Here is a 21,292-nt window from a genome sequence, read left to right on the forward strand (position 1 = left end):
AGAACCAACTCCAGAACAACCTGTTCTTAGTTTACTCTCTTCGACGGCAAGGTTGCACTCCCATGGTTGGGGAAGAGAACTCAGGGTGGGGCTAAGAGTCATCAAGGTTAAACCTATGGGTGGCCGGTTAAAGCAGTAGCTTGCTGAGGGAGAAATCACTGAGCAAAATTGTCAAATGAAGACTCCTAGGCCCAACCAAGGCCTGGGAAGTCAGTGCCAGTTGTGGGAACTAGGAACCTGCACTTCTAACAACTCTCTGTTAATTCTACAGTTTGGGGGCAGCAGCACTGCTGGGAGCCCACCATAGATCCTCAAAATCAAAAACTGGTTTTGTTTTGTTTTAGTAAGAGCACCAGGCACCTCCTTCTATGGGTTTGTGCCTTTAGACTGTTTCAAAACTGTCTTTGGCTCAAGTCAGTGCAGCCTTTCAGAGCAAAGGTGACAGGACTTGAAGAGGGTCCACTTAGTGTCTCATCAAATTTGCTAATTCTTAAAGGCTTTGGGGAGAATAAAGCCTGAGACCAGTCAAAAATGCCACAGGCACCAAAGGTATTTCCTGAAACAAGTCTTTTTCCAAATTGGCATAATGTACGTTTCAAAAAGCCCCCAAAACCGGCATCGGAAGGGGAAACAGGCTGGGTAGGTTTCCGTTTGGTTTCAGTATTGTCCCTGGACCATAAAGAACAGACTTCAAAGGCCAGCAGCAAAGTCTACATTCATCAGGCTCCACCGAGCAGATTCCAGCACAGCCATTAACTTCCAGCAACAGTGCAGCTCCCGCTGCAAAGGGGCCAGGAGATTGTACTAATCCCATTCTAAAGAATGCTGGACTTTTGCCTATTGATGGGAAAAGTGGGGGAGGGTGCCAGAGGAAAAGCCAGGGTGGAGGAGGAGACAGGGGAAACAAAGCTTCATCCCAGTCCAGTCCATTAGCACTTAAGGAAGATTACAAATAGGTCTTACCAATTTACAGAACAGTTAATACACAAAGATGCCAGCTATGCCCATTAAGGATTTTGGTTTGGGGTTTTGACTCCCTCACCCCGCGCCCAGCACCAATAAAGAAGGGTGCATTCCACCAAACAGCTGGTAGGATTCATTATGCTTCTCACGTGACTGTTTTGTTTTGTGTTTTCCCCTAATTTTTTCATCCTCCAAAGAAAATAAAGAGGCACATTCACAAGGAAGTCAGTTTTTCTGTCTTGCATCAAAGAGAAAGGGAGCGAAGGGGCGGGGGTGGGGTGGGGTGGGGTGGGGTGGGGTGGGGTGGGGAGAAAGTGATTGATTACTAGAGTTCAATAAGTTGGTCATTTACCTGCAGTCACCTGGAAGTTTACAAGAGCCATGCTTGGGACTGCAGCCCTGTCGGCATATAGCTGGAAAAAATAAACATCGCAAAGTTACATTAGCACTGCCTATGCCTTTCCGGCCACCGTCATGTGAATGGTCTAGTACATAGAATTGGGGGCCCAAATAAATCCAGGTTCAAACTCCAAGGCCGTGTTAGTAGATCCTCAAGTTACAATACTGTTTGGGGACAAATGATTAGGGGGTTCTGCAGCATGTTTATTCCATGAGCCCTGTCAGGGCCTAGTTCCCCCCTCATCAAGAGAAAAAACGAAGCCGTTCATTCACCTTCCCTCCCCCTTCTCCTGTCCCAGCATGGTATTTTCAGGTGAGCCTCCCACTAAATGCCTGGTTTCAACAATCCCACAGGGCTAAAAAACCAGGCAAGCTAATCTTGCGGACAAGTCACTTCACAAAGCAGTTCTACACTCACTCACAGAAAGAAAGAAATCAAGCAGACACTTAAAAAAGAACACAGAGACGGGGGAACTTAAGTAATTGCTACTGAATTTTAAAATATTGAGCAATTCCTTCTGTCATCAATTCTAGTTTAAATAAACTACTGTCACCAGATACCAGGAGACAGGAATACTTCCTAAAGAGACCAAATATCCTCTCCTGCACCATCTAATGATTTTGCAAGATCAGCAAGGTGTATTATATATCCATGAGGGCACAGCATCTGTAGTGCTGGGACCTCCAACTCTATTGCTAGGAATTAGAATTACTTAATTCTAGTATAAGGGGCAAAAGACAGTAAGGGACTCTCAAGGTTACCACCTACTTCCCCCACCCCCTTTAATGCCACAACCTCAAAGATGCCCAGGGAAACTTGCTGCAGTGACATGTGAGCTCACGGACAGTCATTTGCCATAGCACTGTGTATTCAAACATCACTGGCCTGGCCTGTTCCTGTTTGGCATCAGGCTCTTCTCAGAAGCAGTCTGAGGAGGAGATTTGGTAATAGGAGGAAGGAATGGGGAGCCAGATGAGGTCTAAGGAGGAGCTGAGCAAAGATGTGGTCTCAGCTGGGGTCTGACTTCAGTGTGATCCCAGGGGAACCTCTGGGAGTGTGAATCTTACTCCACAGTGTTAAAGCAAAGAGGCTGGCCTTCCCAACATCCCCATTCCCCATGTCAGCCACTCAGTAACTGCTCGCTGCAGGGATGGGGCAGAGAGTGGCTCCTGCCTGGCCAAGGACAACTCCCTGGAGAAGGAGCAGCTGCGAGCTCTTAGCAGCCAACACTCACAGCAGCTGGGGGATGGGGACACCAGCTGGTAACAGGGACCGTGGATAGGGCACTAACAGAATCTTCTACATACAGCATCTTCATGCTTCAGTTTAAGATAATGATAATGGCAGCATCCTACTCTGCCACCCGACTGCTGTAAGGGTGAGAACCTGGTACCCAAACTGATAAGCCAACATCATTTGCAGTTATATGCCTCCAGTTGCATGCTTGCATACCTTTGTTGCACTCAGGACCCATCCAGCCTTCCATGCAGGTTTTGTTGCCATTCTGGTCGCAGGCATAATGTCCAAAGAAGTCATCTCTGGGACGACAGAATTTATTGCAGCCAAAGCCATAGTAGTGGTCATCACAGGTCACTCGGATCTGATACTCGAAGTGGGCAATCCCTGTGTTTTGTTTCAGTGTCTGCCATTGCCGGCTAGGGTTTATCATGCCTGAGTGAGAAGCCTTTTCAATTATGCTGTCAGGTTCTAGAGGGGGAGAAAAAGATGAAACTCATTAAGAGTCACATTAACATCTTCTGATCTGACCATTCTGACTACTTTCAGACTAGAAACACACACAGTACAAAAATCAAACTGTTATTAAAAAAAAAATAGCAACAAGAGTTGTACCCTCGTCTTTGTATGACCATTTACCATTCAAACTAGCTGTCAGGTGCCTGGAAAAAGCATTGAATAAATGCACCTCTTCCTTGATCTACAGGCATTCAAGGCATTAGAGTTAGCCTCTTGCAGGGATGGAGAGAAAGGTGGCTTTGCGGTTAAGAGCACTGACTGCTCTTCCAGAGGTCCTGAGTTCAATTCCCAGCAACTACATGGTGGCTCACAACCATCTGGAATGGGATCTGGTGCCCTCTTCTGGTGTGTCTGAACCAACAGTATACTCACATAAAAGAGAAAGTCTTCTTGCTAGTCAAAGCTACAATAAGCATGTTGAGTACATGTTGGCCAGCAGCAAGAAATATCCTAAGAACATCAGTGCAGATTCAGTGCACACAAACACCACATTCCATCCACAGGTGATATACAGATACCTGCCAGCAAAACCTGTGGGCCCTCAGCATAAGGCACTGCCTCAGCAACAGTACCACAGCTCAGTTTCTCTTCTCTGCACAACAGGTCCAACAGATACAATAGTGTCTCCTGTTTTAGCTGACCTTTAGTGACAGTATTTTTATTTGTTCCTGTGATCAGTACCCTTCGCCAACTTTTCTAACATATTGATGTCCATAGCAATGTGCAAAAACTCCTAAATGTTATAGAAAGCTGTTCCTTAGGTGATTTGGCTCTTAAAGAAATTTTACTATCCCAGACAAGGTTAGTGTTTTGTGGTTTTTTTTGTTGTTGTTGTTGTTTTTGTTGGTTTTTTTTTTTGTTTTTTTTTTTTTACATTTTATTTGCAAGTCTTGCTTAGAAAAAAATTCCTCACTGAGAGCCAAGGGGTGGATTGCAATATGTGAAAAAACAAAACCACTAATAAGCTCTTTTAAGCTGGCATTCCAGCAGCAACAGCAAAAACATAATACAGTTCACTCTTCTAATCAGCCTGAGCTGGCAAATATGAGTAAATTCATCTCAGCCTGCAGACAGGTGGGTTGAGGCATTCGGTTTGTTTGTGTCTGTTTTAAGTCAGGTACCTTAAAGATGCCCAAGAGGCAAAGCAAATGTCTAGAGCCCAGCAGTTCCCAGAAGCAGTATGACTGGCCCCTCTCCTGAGGTCACCTACAAGCTAGTCTAAGAGACAGGTATGAAAATAGCTTTAAAGCCCAGAAGCAAGGAGAAGAGGATGTGAAGAGACAAGGCTCTAAGTCAGCACTCAGCCTGGTGCTCTGTTTGTTTTCTTAAACCTGCTAGTCATCACCTTGTCAAATTCAAGGCCACCTTGGAGAGGCAACTTAGGACCTACTTTCAATGTCTTTGTGATTCCTGTACACCCACACCACTGTTTTTCTAGGCCTTGAGCCTGTGCTCTTTGACAAAGCTAGACAAGCCCTACAGGTGACCAGGAGAACAACTCCTGGTGGCTCTATGCACAACCAACACAGCCCCAGCCAGTCTGGACCGTGGTGTAGGCAGGGCAAGCCTTGAACAAGTCCACGTACCTGTAGCTTACATTCAGTAACATGTGGAACCACGTGCATGTAACGCTGTACTCAAGTGTTTGCAAATACACACAGACCAAAGAATGGCAAAAATGCCTCTCCACTAACTGCCTGTTTGCTTTGCTGGTTCAGTTGAGAAACGTAGTGGGCTATTACGGTGTTGCTCTAAGAGCTTAATGAAGGAATTATTAAACACAGTAGCCATGTGTCTTAACAAATGACTCTGTATAAGTTTGGTGCACTTTCCACCTAACTTTCAGGAAATGCTATGAAGATAACTTTAGAATCCACAGAAGGGTGGGTGGCTAACAAAGCTATGAAAATAACTTTACAACCACTGAGGCATGAGGCTACAAAATATGTAGCATGCTCTACACTGTCTGAGTTACAGAACCCGAGTTTACTGCGTGATGATTCTACACTGCCACCTGACTCAGCTCTCCCATTAGCTTAGACCACTAAGGACAGGGGGCAGCTCACCTGGGGCAGCTCCAACCTTCGGGCTGGAAAAGAATATTAGCACACTTCCCTGTAAATGTCACTGGTATAAAGATGCACCATGAAGCATACACACACACAGCCTTGTACACCCAGAAGGAAGAAGGAGGGACCACCAGGAACACAACTCAAGGACAAATCAGAAAACCTAGATAATGACCTTAGCTGAGAGAAGTCTGTGCTGTATGGAAACCTTGGTCTCAAAGACTCCTAGGTATGTTTGCCCATCAACCAGTTAAACGTTACAATACACTAAACTCATTTACTCAGGTGAAAAAAGAGAAACTTAGATATATAAAGATGCTACTCTTCTGAGCCATATTAGGAACAACTGGAAGACTGAGGCTGGGAGCCAGCCTTGGAACTTCAAAAGAACCTGAGCTTAATCTGGTCTAGACTTATACTTGATTTTTTGCAAATATGCACAGACCAAAAAATGGCAAGAAAAACCTTCCTTGGGGATAACTACAGAGTTGGTGTGAAAAGGAATTCTGACCCAAACTTGGGAATCTGTCTATAAGTTACATGCAAAGCCAAGATGTTTGCAACTTGATGAACTTTGCAACCAAAGAACAGTCCACACTACTGGGCTCCTCCTTGACATCCTCAGATGCTCTGTAAGGGCAGAGGGTAAAGAAAACAAGGAGCCAAACATACAAACAGTGCACACAAAGGTCCTGAGAAAAGAAAGAAACATGATACACTCCAGGATACAAATGAATCAAGAATGGCTAGGAAACAGACACAGTAGACATGGTGTATTAAGACAAGCCATCAGGAAGAAAAGGCATACAAAGATCTGACCCAAGAGGAAGCCAGTGAGCTGTTAGCTTTTACCACCAGGATGACCATCAAATGTTATGCTCAAGGGGAAAAAAAAAATGGCCCAAGAATGAAGACAATATTGAAAGTTGACCAGAGAGAGCCAGTAAGGACGGACCATGAAGCAGTAACACTAACTGTGAAGGTATAAGCAGGTAGTGAAGTGGACCAGGGCAGCAATAGACATGGCAGGAGACAGCTGGGTTCATATGGGGAGCAAAAGATCAAGACTATTCAGAAGTTGGAGGCTGTGTAGATACGGATGCTAAATAAAGTACATAGGGGTCATCCAAATGAATGGCTTATGGCACTAGCTGTCTAAATACTGGTGCTTGTCACCCAGAAAGGGCTCCATTAAAGAGGAGTACTCTTAGACCTCTGATTTGGCTTTGGCTCTGCGATTTGTGGTACCTTGGAACACATAGGTGAAAAATAATGAGAGTCCACAGAAAAGCAGATAAACCGTAAAGCCCAAGGCTTATACTGTAAGTTTCTGTAACTGTGATGAGCATCTGGGACTATGTCTCACTTTCTAAAAAGTGAGATCTGAAAGCAAACTGTTCTCATCTCAGTCTTCTTTGTCTCCTATCCAGAGACTAGTTACCCTAGGAAGAAATGAGATATCCAGGAGTCCCAAAATGTAGAGATTTCCATTGCCTGGAAGTGTGGATAAGTATGGGGAACTGTGGACAGGCCTTAGGTCCCTGGAGGCATAGCCCTGGAAAGTGAGATGATGGACAGCTTAGCAGAGATTCTACAGATGCTGGGCAGGAATCCTCTCTCCCAGCCTCGTTTCTGGCACCAGTGCACTCAGAAGGTTTTGTACATTAAGGTATAATGATAGAATGTCCACGCAGAGCTCAGGGTTTTGTGGGGAGGACAAACAGGTGTATCTATGACCTTGGCTGGCATCAACCAAGCCTGGCAAAGTGTCCTACCACCACCATCACCCTCAAAGCATAAATGTCTATCACAATGAGACAGCTCAGATCCTGGCCTTCCACAAACTCCCTCCTAGGCAGGGCTGCTGTCTAAATAGCTGAATACCAAAGCAAGAAAATAACCCTGGTGACAGGCAGCCTGCCGCACACCAGGGCTTGCCAAGGATTGTGTGACCCTAAGAGGCCCAAGGAGTCAGCAATGTTGAGCTGCCATCGAGTTTATGAGCAGCTGTGACTAAGCCCATGCTGGAAACTCAGTATCTTCACCTATGGTAGAAAAGCACAGTGATGCTGAAAAAAAAAAAAAAAAAAAAGGGTGAGTAAATGAGAGAAGTGGTACAAGGCATTCTGAGAGCAGAGGGCAAAGGCAAAGGCCAAAAAAAAAAAAAAAAAAAGGATCAACACTCTTTTTTTCCTGAATAGATCAAAAAATGTCAAGAGTGAATCAGGTTTTCCAAAGGCAGCCAGGCTCTGGTGATAAAAGATTAACTGTCTCTTTCACCGTGAGGAGAACATGCTACAATAGAGTTGACCACCATCAGCAGGGCATACCTTCACTGCCCCTCCACACAACCCACTTCTCTGCAGGCCTGAAAAGCAACCTGCCCAGAAAACAGAGCCATCTTTCAAAAGGGACAGGGCAGGTCATGACTGCAGAGGGGGCTCTGAAATTCGGCTTCAATGAGAGGTTTGTGGTGAGCAGTGTGGGAAACTCAGGCTGGCGTGGGGCTCACCTGCCCACCGAGTGAAATTTAAGGTCGGTCTTTAGAGCCCAGCACCACTCTTTACAGCTTTATCTTTCTGATGAGAGATTAAATGCTCACTTAAAGTTTAAATGGACTTTTAAAAAGTCACTACTTTGATCCTTTTGCAGTCTACAAGGTTTTAAAGTTGTAAAACCATTAAGATCTCTATCCAGAGATAAACTATGTCCCTTTCTGCAAGGACTGAATAAACTGGGAGTCTATTCTGGCTACTTAATATTTCAGTTGAAAGTTCTAGAAGTTAAGGAATAGAGACCTCGGATAGGTTCAGCCCGAGGTGGGGGTGGGGCACTGGAGACTTTCCTCCTTGCTTCCAAGTATGGTACTTTAAATGCAACAGCATTTAAAGAAGAATTCCTGATGAGATACTTACGAATAGTGTCATTACTGGAATCCCAGGCCTCCACCAGCAAAGTGTAGGACCTCTGAAAGAGAGATAAGCAAAGTTTAGTGATTCAGATACAGGGGTCAACTCTATGATGCTGATGCTGATGCTGATGCTGATGCTGATGCTGATGCTGATGCTGATGCTGCCTGCAGTCTCTGGCGCTCTGGTCCCAGGAACCAACCCAAAATAGAAGGCAGAAAAAAGGCAACAGGCTATTTGAAGCCAGACCAACCTCTTCTCTCTGCAGTGCTCTTCACAGGCTGACAAATAACCCCTTTCACCTGGCAGGGGAACCCTGGGGCTCACACCCAGGAAGCCAAGCTGCCCAAAGTCCTGATCAGAAGAAAGAAGTACCTCCCTATATGGGAACACGTAGCATATAGGTTTCCCAAAACTTTTCAGTCCCTAGTCCCAGTGCATGAGAAAAAAAAAAACCCACACAAAGAATTTATCCCAAGCCAACCTACTCAGGTATTTGTACTGAGAGAGAACTGCTAAGGTTACTCTTTGGGCCCTGGTGGGGCAGTCCCCAGGGAGGCCCCCTTTTCCTTTTCAGAACCCCTTTGAAAGCCCTGTCTGTGTGAGACCATCCTGGCTCCCACAAGTATCAGGTGACTCTAGGAAAAAGGAGGGGTAAGGCTCAAAGACTTAAGACAAAGGCAGCAACCTCGCTTCCATGGTGGGGTGGGTTGTGGCTGTCTGTGGGAGAAAGCACAAAGGAGACGGACACCGCACACCCATGGGTTATGTTTATTGATGAATGTATCTGTCAATAAGATCTAACATTCCTGGAATAATCAGTTCAGTAACTAAACAATTCCCTGGAGGCTGGCAAGATGCCAGTTATCCTACTGAAGCTTTTTTTTTTTTTTTTTTAAATCTTCTAAGCGTGTCTCTGGACCTCACCCCCGCTTCCCCAAGACCCAAGCCATTAGCAAATGTTCACCTTTTACTCCAACCTTCCTTACAACAGGCACTGAGGCGAATCTTGCTAAGCCTATCTGGGGGCTGGAGAAATACAGTGGAGAAACAGAACTGGAACAGGTTTTGTGCAGCGCTGCTCTGCCACAGGTACCAACCAACCCCTGCACTGCTTCTGTTGCTCAGATCACCACAATGCCACCAGAAAACCCTGCTGCCAGGGGAAGAGATGGCACCGATAGGGGAAAGGCATGAGAGAAAAGCAGGAGGTTTCATTCATAAATCAAGGCAAGCTCACTCCTCTCTCGGTGACACAGCAGGTCTGCTCTGACGACAGAAATATCTTGTGATAGGCCCCTGCTTTGGAATTCAGCCGAAATATGCTTCATACTTACAGCAGGATTCCATTTCGTTCACTGATAACTGTGGGAAAATGCTCACAAAGCAAGCCAAACCGGGCAAGCCAGGACACATACCCCGCGCTCTCCTGTTAGTGGTTGTAGGTCCGAATGCATTGTTATTGTCGTTAATATTTTATTAGTGAAAGTTACACCTTATTTACAGCCTCTTTAAGTTCCCTAGGACTTCCTACAAATTATAGGACTCTTCCCGAAGAGCAGTAAGAAATTATATTTCTCTACTGGTTCACAGTGAGAGCCAAGTCGAAATGAGGCCAGATGTGTGGCTGATTCTGTATAATTAAGCCCTTCATTTGTTGGTCACGTTGAGGCCCACATCCTTCACTTCAACAATATCGCTGTAATTAATCCTCTGACTAAATGCATTGATACCGAGAGTTTTGACAGACTTGCACAAGCACTAAACACACATCATACCCACAAACACCACTGCAAAGGAAGGTGCCTTGGAACCAGCTGGCACAGCAGTATTAACTCAGCCTCATATTCAAGGCAGAAGGCATCCTTAGACCTTGCACAAGAACTTGTAAGACCAAGCCATCTGCCAGGTTCATCTTGGACTCGAAAGTTGCTGACCAACACTACCCCAGCTAGATGGAAAAGAAATGTCCCGCAGCCCCATGAGCTGGCCATATTTTCCCCTAATCAAGTGCCTTCTTTTGGGGGGTTGAAGGTGGGCTAGAATAAGGGTAAGTAAGGGCTTGCAGAGACAACAGCCAAGCGTGGACTTTGCTTTCTCTTGAAAGCACGCATTGGAGTTCCAGGTTTCCTGAGGCATGGGTGCCCTGCCTTCAGAGAAAGGATTCCCTCCAAGGCTTCTATTAAGAGGCATTCTTCCCTCCCACTCCATCCCCACACTATAGATCAACAATCAAGATAATTTGGCAATGATTATTAGTTGCTAGGGAGCTTTAATTTTTCCCAGGCCCACGCTTGACCTCTGTACATCCCCAGCTATATGTCCGGACACTGAGATTTTAGACCATGTGGACCTCATGCCACTCAAGGAGATACCCATCCACAAATCACCCACATGGGATTGGATGCTACAAAACCCATCCTCAGCAGAGGCCAAGTCCCTAGTCCTATGGGAGTTTGTAAGGGGCTTCAAAAGGCAAGTTTTGCTTGATCTTTACACCCAAAAAAAGCAAACAACAAGCAAATCCTGAGTTTTGCTGTGGTTCAAACAATAAAAGAAATTTTGACGAGTTACCCAGATTTCATATTTTGTCTTGATTCTTCCCAGAGTAGTAGTCTGAGAGGCAAAACAAGAGACACAAGATAGTTACCAGATTGTCCATCTGGATTTGCAAGTGAGTCACTTCTGCCCCTTCCCAGCTTGAGGCTCAAGGACATCTGGCAGTAAGGTGGCTGGCTTCCATGCTTGTGAAGGCTCAAAAGTACTGGTCAGCTTTCAGAACGGACTTTTGGGAGATTTCCATACAATTTTACCTTGGCATCAAAGCCCTCCAGGTATACCACAGTCACCGGGTCACCTTACCAAGGCTGGGTGCCACCAGGTACCTCCTCCTCCTATTCTCCACACTTGAGCTGCTGGTCTAGGGTTCATTCTTTGTCCTGCCCCACTCTATGGAGGTTACCTTGGCACTGGGCAAAGCAGTAAGCACTTAATTGCCACATTAAGCAGGGGGGGATGTAAGAAACAAAGGTGATTGTGTTGGCAGCTGGGAGCTTCCTTTTCCTGGCAACAGTGGTAGCCAAACCAAGCCCTAAGAAGAGGCTGCCTCCCCTCCTGCCAAGCTGACGGACACAAACAAACCGCCATCCAAATGGCACGCGCGCGGGGAGTCCAAAACCCCAGACCGCTGCGACAGGCAGGCCCGCCAGAGGCATGCACATCCTGGGAATGTCCCGAGTGCCAACACAGCCATTGTACACAGCCTGCTGGCCCCAGGTCTGTCAGGGGCCCTGCATGCGCTCTGCTGACTCAACTGTTGCTTCCTGTCACTTGTCCTGTATTAGCAGTATTTCTGGAGAGGCCCCATTCTTCTCTGTAATCCTCACTTCAGTCAGTCCGGCCAACCCTATTGTCCTGCCCGCGTCTGGGTGGCCAGAGTATAAAATATTCCAGTCACAAAACATGTGAAACAAAAAAAAAAAAAAAAAAAAAAGAGTTCAGAGAATCCATGTGTGGGCACACACAATTCCTGTCTTTTAGGGTTTTGGCAAGGTGAGGGGTGAAAAAAAAGACCACTCCCCTAGTGCATGCAAGCTGAGGCTCCAGTCACAGAAAGCAACCATTTTTGCAGGATTTGACATGTCAATAGAGTGTGATCTGGCTACAAAGAGTGATTTTCTCATCACCACCTCAAAGACTCACAAGGGGCCCCAGAGCTCATACCCAGACTGCAGGCTCTCAATGAGAGGCCCCTAACCCCTTTCCCATCATTACCCTTACCTGTTTGAAAGGCATCCCACTGATAATTAAATGCGCCAGTTACAAAAGGGTGGTGAGGTTAATAGATAGAATACCACGGAGCCAGCCAAGCACAACCGTCCAGTTCACACGGAGCAAGCCCAAACAAGAAGCCTTTCTACTTATTTACCAAAAGTGCATAAAAACTGGGCTGAGCTGGTAGAGGACTCAGTTTGATTATTTACATGCCCCCTTTAACCACTAGGAGCCACCCTGGGAATGTCTTCACCGGCCATGCGCTGCTCCAGTGAGAGATGTTACTGACACTATGAATAAGGACCAAGGGGCTGCTGGGGGCCAAGCACTAACCTAGCAACAGCAGTTTTCTGAGCCGAAGACTCACCTCCCTCCCCATCATGTCAAGAGTCCTCACTTTCATGCCTCCAGATACATCTTCCAGCCCTTGGAAGAAAAGTTTATTTTGTTCTCATTATTGTTAAAGTATATTTAAGGGCTGGAGCCAAATGTCACTTCTGAACAGTTTGAATCCTAAAACCTTGGGCTAGGTAGGGGTATCTCTCTAAAGCTTCACCAAGAATTCTCAGGAGTATTTGTCACTCTGGATTATCAAGCTGGCAGTGTGCACAGCCACAGACTGGGCATCCGTGCATAAATTATCTATGTGAACAGAAAGTCTGACACTCTGGAACCAAGTCAGGCCTTTCCACAACATGGCTACTCCGAATCTGGCTCCCATGTGAAGTGAAGACTCCTTACAGCCTTGGCCTTGTTTTCTCACAAAGAGCCTTTCCCCTCCATGGTAAATTTCCCACATGCCCTCTGTACAGAGTGTCCCTGAAGGTACCAGAGCTTGTAAAGACCTTAGGCAGCATTCAGATTGCTGGCTCTCTAGGAGGTTTACCCCTACTACATTGCTGCTGCCTCTGCCTCTGACCAATTCAGCTACCAACAGCACTGAGCCAAAACTTCACTATTCTCTACCAATGTTCCACCTCCCTATACAACTATGGGTGTGGAGTTGGTGGGTTGCAGATTCTTTTAAGTACTGGAGGTTTGAGCAAGTTGCTAAGAAACAAGAAAAGGAGGAAGAAAACACGCAGGAGAAGGAAAACTACTAGAAACCAAGAAAGTATTCCAGGTTTTACAGTGCTTGAAAGCCACTCTACCTCCATGTTCCGTAAAAGTCCAGCAAAGCAACTTAAACATTTGAGGCAGATTTCTTAGAACAACAACAAAAGATGTTCTCTCCATACACAGAACATCCCTTGTGCTTAGCACTTATACAAGGGCACTGTCTGCATACATGCTCAGCACATAGGTGAGGTACAGAAAAAAAGCTAACTTAAAGAGAGCCTTATTTCTCTCTCTTCCATGTGTCCACACACATCTAGAGGAAAGATGGCAGACAGCATAATCATACCCAAGGACTGGCAATTTAGATTTTGTGATTAACAACTACCTGATGGCAACTTGACTCTAACTCCTGTTATTTAGTTACTGAGGCTGTAAGTGTGACAAGGGCTCAAGTTGGCATCCTCTTCTGCTACACTGGTCACGTTTCATTGGCTTTTCCTAAAATAATTAAAGTTGCTCTCAACAAGACTCTGAATGGGGTCAGTGGTATTTAAAGATAAAGCCAGACACTCCTGTTGCTTTACCCCAAGTCATTACAAATTTAGGGCCACCAATGCAGCCATATGACTGAGGTTTTCAAAAACAGAAGTAATTACACTAATGCATTTTTAATGAGCAGGCACTACTGGGATTTTGAGCTAATTTGGGGAGGTGCAAATTAACCATTTCGGTGATTTATTAATGGTTATTCCCAAATCATTTCTTGTTAAGCCCAATTACCTGTCATAACTATGCTCTTATCACCTAGTATCCAAATTGCAAAATAATAAATCAAGCTAGTTGCTGTAAGTTGAGCTCCCTCACAACATGGATGACAACCCAATCAGAAGCACAAAGCTAAAAGACTGGGGCCAGAGCAATTGATATCTGAGTGGGATGTAGCCCAAGGGGAATATAACCGAATTCGATACTGGCATAGCAGGGGCATCCACTTCAGAGTGTCTCACACGCTGGGATGTAGACTGTGTTTCAACCCTACCAGATCATTTCCTTCTCTTCCTCTCTAGGCCATGAACAGGGGCCATACTAGCAACCAAAAGACAGGAATTACATGACCTTCTTCACTGAACTAGCTTTACCAAACACAGTATTTCCCTTCTCCGTAAGCCAATTTAGGAGTACTTAGCCCAAAAGACAACTGTGCCTGCTTAGTGGTTGGTAGCTTATGTGGCTATGAGGCCAAGGTAGGCCAGCGGCTTTGTTTGCCTTTTAAATTATGGCCTACTCTGTAATTCCAACATCTCCACACCAATTCCACTGTAAATTATCCAAGAAGGAGGAGAAATAAAAAAATACGTTTGTGGGGCTTGAATTCAAACCCAGGACCTTTAAGAATGGTAGGCAAATACCTATTTTGATGAGCTACACCCCCAGCCCATTTTAAAAACAAGCCCCTCGTGTTAATTACCAAAGCGAATAAAGCTGTGCGACCCACTACTAACACTTGTGAAGCTTAAGGCTTTCACTGAAGCTAAGATTCACCCTGGAGCCATTCTTGGAAGTTACAGATAGCAGCAGTTCTCTGACCACACTGAGGAAAATAAACTAAAACAACACACACACACACACACACACACACACACACACACACACACACACACACACACACGAACTTCAGTTTCTCTTGGGAAGTAAAGCCTGTGTTTCACAGGAGGCCTGTTTGGGGGCAGCAGTGTGGAGACTTGTTTAGGAGTGATCCATGTACTTGGCCCAGCTTCAAAAAAAGAACCACATTCTCAGTGCTGACCCAGTGGGGCTCCCTCTTTCTAGAAAACCCAAGTCTATTTCATGGTTGGTGACCCGTGGGGCCTGAAGGCACTGAAGAGTAGGAGCCCAGGGGTGGTGGCAACTCTCCATCCATCCACTCACACCATTTCAGCTCCTTGTTGGTGAGGAACTCTCTCTTCCAGGTGTCAAAAGCAGAGAGCCACACTTCTGGGTCACTTTTCCCCAGACAGCCTGTGGAGCAAGTCTGTCTGTTTTCATCCAAGCCATCCTCCCTCTGACCCCTCTCTCCAAAATAAACCTCAGCCAGGCCTGCCGTTTTTTCCACATCACTAATAAGATTCCTTTTATGGTCTTGTGAAAAGCGAGGGGCTCTGACTGTTCCTAGAGAGGGTGGAACCACCTGCAGGCCCCTTCCTCCTGAAACTACAAACACAGCTCAAGGGCAGCCAGTACTCACCCTAAGCTCGAACGGACCCAGCCAGATTTAGAGGTGGCCAACCTCTTTAGCTTAAAGTTCTCCTTAATAGGGGATTAACAAACAAGACAAACATTCTTTGTAAAAGTGAAATCCCACAACTGACACAGCCTTCGGATCTGAAGAGATTTCACCTACTGCGGCTGTCCCCTGCCAAAATAAGACCCCTTTTAATAGCATGTTCTCGATAACTGTCTTATCGCACCCACAGCAAAGGCCAACTCCTGTAAACGCAGAATTTAAGAGCCAGCTCAGCTTCACACACAGACAGAGCCAGACAGGCTTCTCTCTCCCGCCCCTCTTCAGAGTTTCAAATCACAGCCCAAAGCCGCGGGTAGGAGGCAGCAGAGCGCACCCCATTCGAGCACGTGGCGGAAAGCAATCCTCTGGGGCACAGAGCTCCCCCTCTTACCACCCACCCTCGGAGCTCAAGCTTGGCGGAGCACCAGTCCTGGCAGCGAGTCACGCCTCCCGGACAACGGGCACACCCCCCACCATTTCCCTTTCCTCCCCTTCTGCAATCGCACCCATCTTCCTTCCACCCATTTTGGGATGTTGCAAGGGTTCTGCCGCAGTCTGCCAGCCGTACGCCGGCCTCAAGCAGCTCCGAGCGCCAAGGGGGAGATGAGGGCGCACGCAGTTGCACCCGCAAACACGGCTGCCTCTTCTAAGCCTTACTACGGCGCGGGAAGGGCTTGCGAAGGCCGGGTGCCCTCCGGACGAGAGAGCGCGCCCGCCCTTCCCGGGGAAGTTTGCAAACACAGCTGTTCCAGAACGGGGGAACCGCTGGGAGTTAGGCAGCCAGGGCTGCACTGAGCGGGGGCGGGAGGAAGGGGCCGGCAGGGGGCGGAGGTTCCTAGACTAAAGCCTGGACGCCAGCCGGAGACAACCCCCCCTCCTGCAGCCGCCACCTCAGGCTGGGAGAGCACCCCTCCAACACACCAAAATCTCCCCCCTAGAGCCGCGGGAAGCCGGCTCCCCCACACCCTGCAGGAAGGACACACCCGCCCTCGGGGCGGCTCACGGGAAAGGGGAGGGTGCCAACTTGGACAGCGTTTGCAGGGCAGACTATGCGCAGTTGCCTTCCAGGGCACTACGAGTTTTAATTAGTTAAGCAAAGAAATCATCTATAATGATCTCCTGGTCGAGGGTGGGAACTACAAGTAGCAAGCATAAAATCATAAAATTAGCATCCTTGCGTACTTTTCCCCAGCAATGCTCTTCAGAGACCCCCATTTCGCTGCGCTAAGCAGACACCACCCAGAATGGAAGACCCGCCCGGCTCATCTTGTTCAGGTCTAGCTGTGGTCTGGACTCTCAGACTTGCCACCCCCAAAGCCTCTCAACTTGGTGCCAAGTTTCAAATGGCATTAAATCCTTCTCAAGGCAATATAGGGCTCGGCCCCGCGTTCGACTCTGTCCGTGAGTCGCTCACTCACCGGCCAGGCGAAACTGAAAGGCAGTACGATGCGATTACGGTCGTTGCCGCGGCTGGCCTTGAGATTGAAGGTGTTGCCTCCGATGACAGGCGTAGACCCTGAGCCGAAACTACAGGGTCCCCCGGCCGTGACGCGGGACTGATACTCCTTGAGGCACACTTTGAAGTACGTGTCACACTCGTCGCGGGTGCACTTGCGGTCGCCAGGGTTCCGGACTCCGCCACAACAGTTCCCATTCTGTAGCTCTCCATTCACGTTCTGCATGGACAGGATCTCCAGCTCAAACTGACCCGAGGCCCCGCACACCTGCCAGCGAGGAAAGAAGGTCAACGCATGAGAAAGTTTTCTCTCAAGGTGGAGGTGGAGACTCCTTGACACCCCCCCCCCCAGCACACACACCCCAAGCTGCCAAAGATCCTCGGTGGCAATTGAAAATAATTTTGCGAAAACTAGGTTCAGGGCTCAATCTAGTTCAGGGGCATAAAAACCACAAGTGCGGGAAAACTAAGACAAGTGTCCCAAAGGACCGTGAGAGCGCAATGATTGCATTTTGCCCAGCCTGGAGGAGTTTATCTTTCGAGGCCAGGGGCTCCCCTCTGGGGAACCAGCATTCCCACACCCGGTGCACCCTCTCGGGTGAAGAGTCAGGGTCAGGGAGCCTTGTACTCAAGGGCTCCGGAGCTTGCACTGGGAGCCACAGCCGCTCGCGTCCAGAACGCCACGAGGGAAGGGAGAGGACCGCGGGGAGCAAGAGCGGGAGAGAGACTCCTACCTTGGCTCGCAGGGCACAGAGCAGGGCGAGCAGAAGACTCAGGGGGCGCCCGGGCCGGCCGCGCGCCCGTGGGGACCGCATCGCTGCGCCGCGCGCCACGGGCACTCCGGACGCCGCTGCCGCTGCTAGCGCTGGTGCTCCCGCCGAGGCTGCCGTCGTCGCTGCCCCCGCGGCCGCCGCGTCCCGGCTCTAATATACTCCGTGGATTGGAGCATGCACGACTGGAAAACAACACTACTTTTCAAAAGCCCTTTCAAGAGCCGCGCGTTCCAGAAGGCAAAGAGCCCGGCCTCCTTTTATTATTCTGATCGCTTCTTTGAGGCGCTCCCCCCTCTTCCACCTCTCGGCTTTCTTTCCTTCTCTCGCGCTCCCCTTCTTTTATTATTATGATTATGCGCAGCCTTTTATTCCCTTTCAGATCAGCTGCTTGAAACGCGGGGGAGGGAGAAGAGGAAAAAAAAAAAAAAACCTGAGCCTAGCTCGCCGGCCGGCTGCAGGTAACACAATGACGCGTGCCCGCCTGGCTCTCGAAGGGACCCGGAGCGCCGGTCTGGGAGCCGCGACTCCGGCTGGCCACCTCTTCTCAACACGCGGAACAAGGCGCATGCGCAATTGTTAATATTCATAAGGGGCGTGTCGTCTATTGGGCACGCCCCTTTCCTCCGGGTGGTTGGGGAGGGGAGGACTTGCGAAGGGGTTGGGAGTTGCGGGACGGACCGGGTGGCATGGCCGCCCGAGGGCCCCCACACGCAGACCACTGTCCCGGGGAGGCCCGGCCAGGAGAAAAGAACCTGGAAGGACCGTGGAGGAGCCTGTGGCGGAGACGCCCAGAGCGCCTCCGCTGGACCGCCCCCTCGGTGCACGGCCCGGGCTCCCGTGCAAGCCCCAGGTGTAGGCGCCGCGGTCCGGCCCGAGCAGTTGGGGCGGGCGGCTTCCGCCTTCGGAGCCGCCTGCGTCAGCTGCGGCTTTTGCCCCGGGGAGGAGGGCCTGCCCGCCGGGAACCCGGGCCGCTCCCAGCAAGCGAGCTCAGAGCCCTGGGCTGGCGGCGGCGAGACGGGCGCGCTCGCCGCCGCCGTCGTCTCCTCGCCCCGCAGAGGGGACCTGGGCAGACGCTGCTGGGAACTTTGCAAAAGTTTCCCAGAGCCAGACTTGCCGCAAACTCGAGGGAAAGCCTCGGCCGCGCGCCATCCCTTCCCAAATCCGTGCCCGTGGAACCTCGGAGGGGCTCCCAGCGTCCTTTCCAGACCGCGCCAGGGCAGAGGCGTGGGGGGGAAGCAGGGGGAGTGGCCGGCGGGCACCCGGGGGCTCAGCCCCGACTTCGGACTGAGACGCCGAGGGCTCCGCTAGCCTCCCGCCCCGGCGCAGTGGCGGGACTGCACCTGTAGGCGGCCTCCGCGCCGCTCTCTGGGTGGCGAGGCGCGGCCTGAAAAGAACCTAACCGCTGTCGTGGGCCACAGAACTTGGCTTCTCCTGGGTGGTGGTGGAAACCGATGCCATTTTCCACCTTGAGGCAGGCCTCGCAATTAGCAGCGACACTCCTGGTCATAATCAAGGTCAAAGGGAACCCAAAGGCTGGCTGAAGCCTCTGCCAGCTCCACTCCAGGCGGGTTTAAAAACAAGATTTCCATTAAAGGACGAAAAGAGTTTCATGCCTTGCATTGGGCCTGTCATGAAGAAAAGCACTAATTTTTCCGAGATTACTTTAGCGCCTCAACCCTTCTAGACATCAGGGGATGATGGATAAAGGGAAAAATAGTTTCCAACATGCTGAACATGACAACATAACAATACAGGTTATTTGTGGCTATCTATGTTTAAAGAGTAGTTCAGCATTGATAGTGCCCCATTCTATTTGATGAGGTTGAGAAAGCTGAGCAGTACATTGGTTCAAGGCTACCAAAGATGGTTCAGCAATCTGGGCATTTTAACCACCTGAGATAGGTGATTTCTAATGGCAATGCATCTCATTCTAACCATTCCCGAGTAACTTAATCCATAATTGGGAAGGGCATATCCCAAATCAGAAAGAATTTGCAACTGGTCACAGAAGCACCTGGTCTACGCAGCAGCCACCTGGGCATTTTCCAGTGTTCCCAGTCCTCCTCCACCCAATGATCAGGAATAGCAAAGCATCCCGTTTTCAACATGAATTCAACACAGGTTTTTTTTTTTTCCCCCCCACTAAAGTTTCCAGAAATGTAACAGTCCTCACTTCTGCTTGAACTCCTGACCTGCATCTCTACTCGCCAAGTTAGGGTGCTCAATAACGATTTTACAGCAAAGGATGGGTGGTATGAAAAAGCCACATAGCCCACAAAGGCTGGAGTGGCCTTAGAGTCTATATTTCTTGAGGTCCCAAGGTCTAAAGCTGTTTTAAAATGTAAAGCTGTATCCAATAGTGCATGCCCCGTGTCCCACGCTAACCCCCAGAAGGAGGCTATGGAGCCAGAGTTTAGCTCAGATATTTTGAGCCAGCCACCTGAGTTACACTGGAGGACTACCTGAGATTTATAGTTGCTCTGCTGCTAACAATCTGGGCTTCGTGAAAGTCGAGATCAGTACCTGGCTACCAGTGAGTTTAGCTTACTTCCTTACCAGGAAAGTTTTGAGGAGTGAAAAGCACCCAATAGCCTACTGGGAATGTCAAGTCACTAAGAAACACCAAGCTCACAGCAAAGAACACAGAGCCCCTAATCTTTTCTGAGCCTGGGAACCCGTATTTGAGGAAGACGGTTGTGGGCTACAAGGGATTCTTTAAAAAGTTTTTCATTTGGTGCTCTTCCAGTGAGCTGGGACTCCCCCAAGAAGCCTTTTTTTTTTTTTTCTTTTTTAACTGCAACAGGCACTAGGTGGAAGTTCTGTCCTCAACTTCCTTGATCACCCCTGAAACCTGGAGAATGGGGAACTACTGCTCAAAGAATAAAAAAAAAAATGGACATTTCCCCTTGCCAAGCCATAGCCTCCCATTGAGCTTTGCTTTCTGACTATAAATTAATACTTCAGAAAACATTCCCATGGAAAATGACACTTAGGCATCACTATTGCTTCCACCCCAGAGAAAGGAGGGGCTCTGAGCCAGATAGCAACCTGTTGCACGTGTTTGTATATCTTCTATAATTTTAAAAATATGATACCTCAATTCCCTTTCTACAAAACATATCCGACCTTCATTCATTTGTCAACAAACAGCCCTGACTTCCCATGGGACTTAATAAGAGGCATTTAAGTTATGATTGTATTTTAAAGCTTTTAATCAACTGAAATTATTTATCAACACTGATAAGAATCAGCTAATCAGTATTTATTGAAAAGTACTGTTGCACGCAGCAGCCTGACTGATCTAAAGAATACCATGTGAAGAAAATAAGTCAGGTACCAAGAGTAAAGCATGTACGAATTCCTTTATACAAAAGTGTACTAGGACAGGAAAAGCCAGTCTCGGGTGGCAAAATAAAGTATGGTTAGGGTGGTGTGTGGTTGGAGGTTTGATGTGCTTGGTCCTTTTCTGGGCATAAGTCAACTATCTGTGTCTTAATTGGGGGATGGATGACACAGGTGTATGGATTATCAACTTTCATTAACAAGCACATTTGAAACCAGTGCCACTCATGTTTTTTTTTTTTTTTTTAAGATACACACAACAGTTGCTTTTACCAGTAAAAAGAACATTTAGGGGTGTTTGAAATGATTCGAACCTACAATGAAACTTCAAATGTATAAAAGGTGGAGAATGGCTGGATGATTAGATAATTTGCCTAAAGAAAGTAGTAAGGTGTTAAAACCTAGCTAGCACTTGGGAGGCCGGAGGATCACTCTAAGTTCAAAGTCAGTGTGGTCTATAAAAACAGAGAGGAGATGGGAGAAGGAGATCCATGAATCTAGCAAATAG

General features: G+C 48.1%; 1 protein-coding gene across 1 annotated transcript in view; it reads right to left on the bottom strand.

Annotated features, from left to right (window-relative positions):
• The window catches only part of Jag1 (jagged canonical Notch ligand 1), a 35,545-nt gene extending 17,590 nt beyond the window's left edge, over nt 1-17,955 (bottom strand). The window contains exons 1-5 of the mRNA XM_021192066.2: nt 17,404-17,955; nt 16,632-16,937; nt 8,103-8,154; nt 2,816-3,070; nt 1,316-1,376 (exon numbers count right to left, since the gene is read on the bottom strand). Coding sequence (XP_021047725.1) covers nt 1,316-1,376; nt 2,816-3,070; nt 8,103-8,154; nt 16,632-16,937; nt 17,404-17,484 — 755 coding nt within the window. The 5' untranslated portion in view covers nt 17,485-17,955. The remainder of the gene's footprint in view (nt 1-1,315; nt 1,377-2,815; nt 3,071-8,102; nt 8,155-16,631; nt 16,938-17,403) is intronic.
• Nucleotides 17,956-21,292: the final 3,337 nt, after the last annotated feature.

This window comes from Mus pahari, chromosome 3 (genome assembly GCF_900095145.1).
Source record: "Mus pahari chromosome 3, PAHARI_EIJ_v1.1, whole genome shotgun sequence".
Classification (NCBI taxonomy): domain Eukaryota; kingdom Metazoa; phylum Chordata; class Mammalia; order Rodentia; family Muridae; genus Mus; species Mus pahari.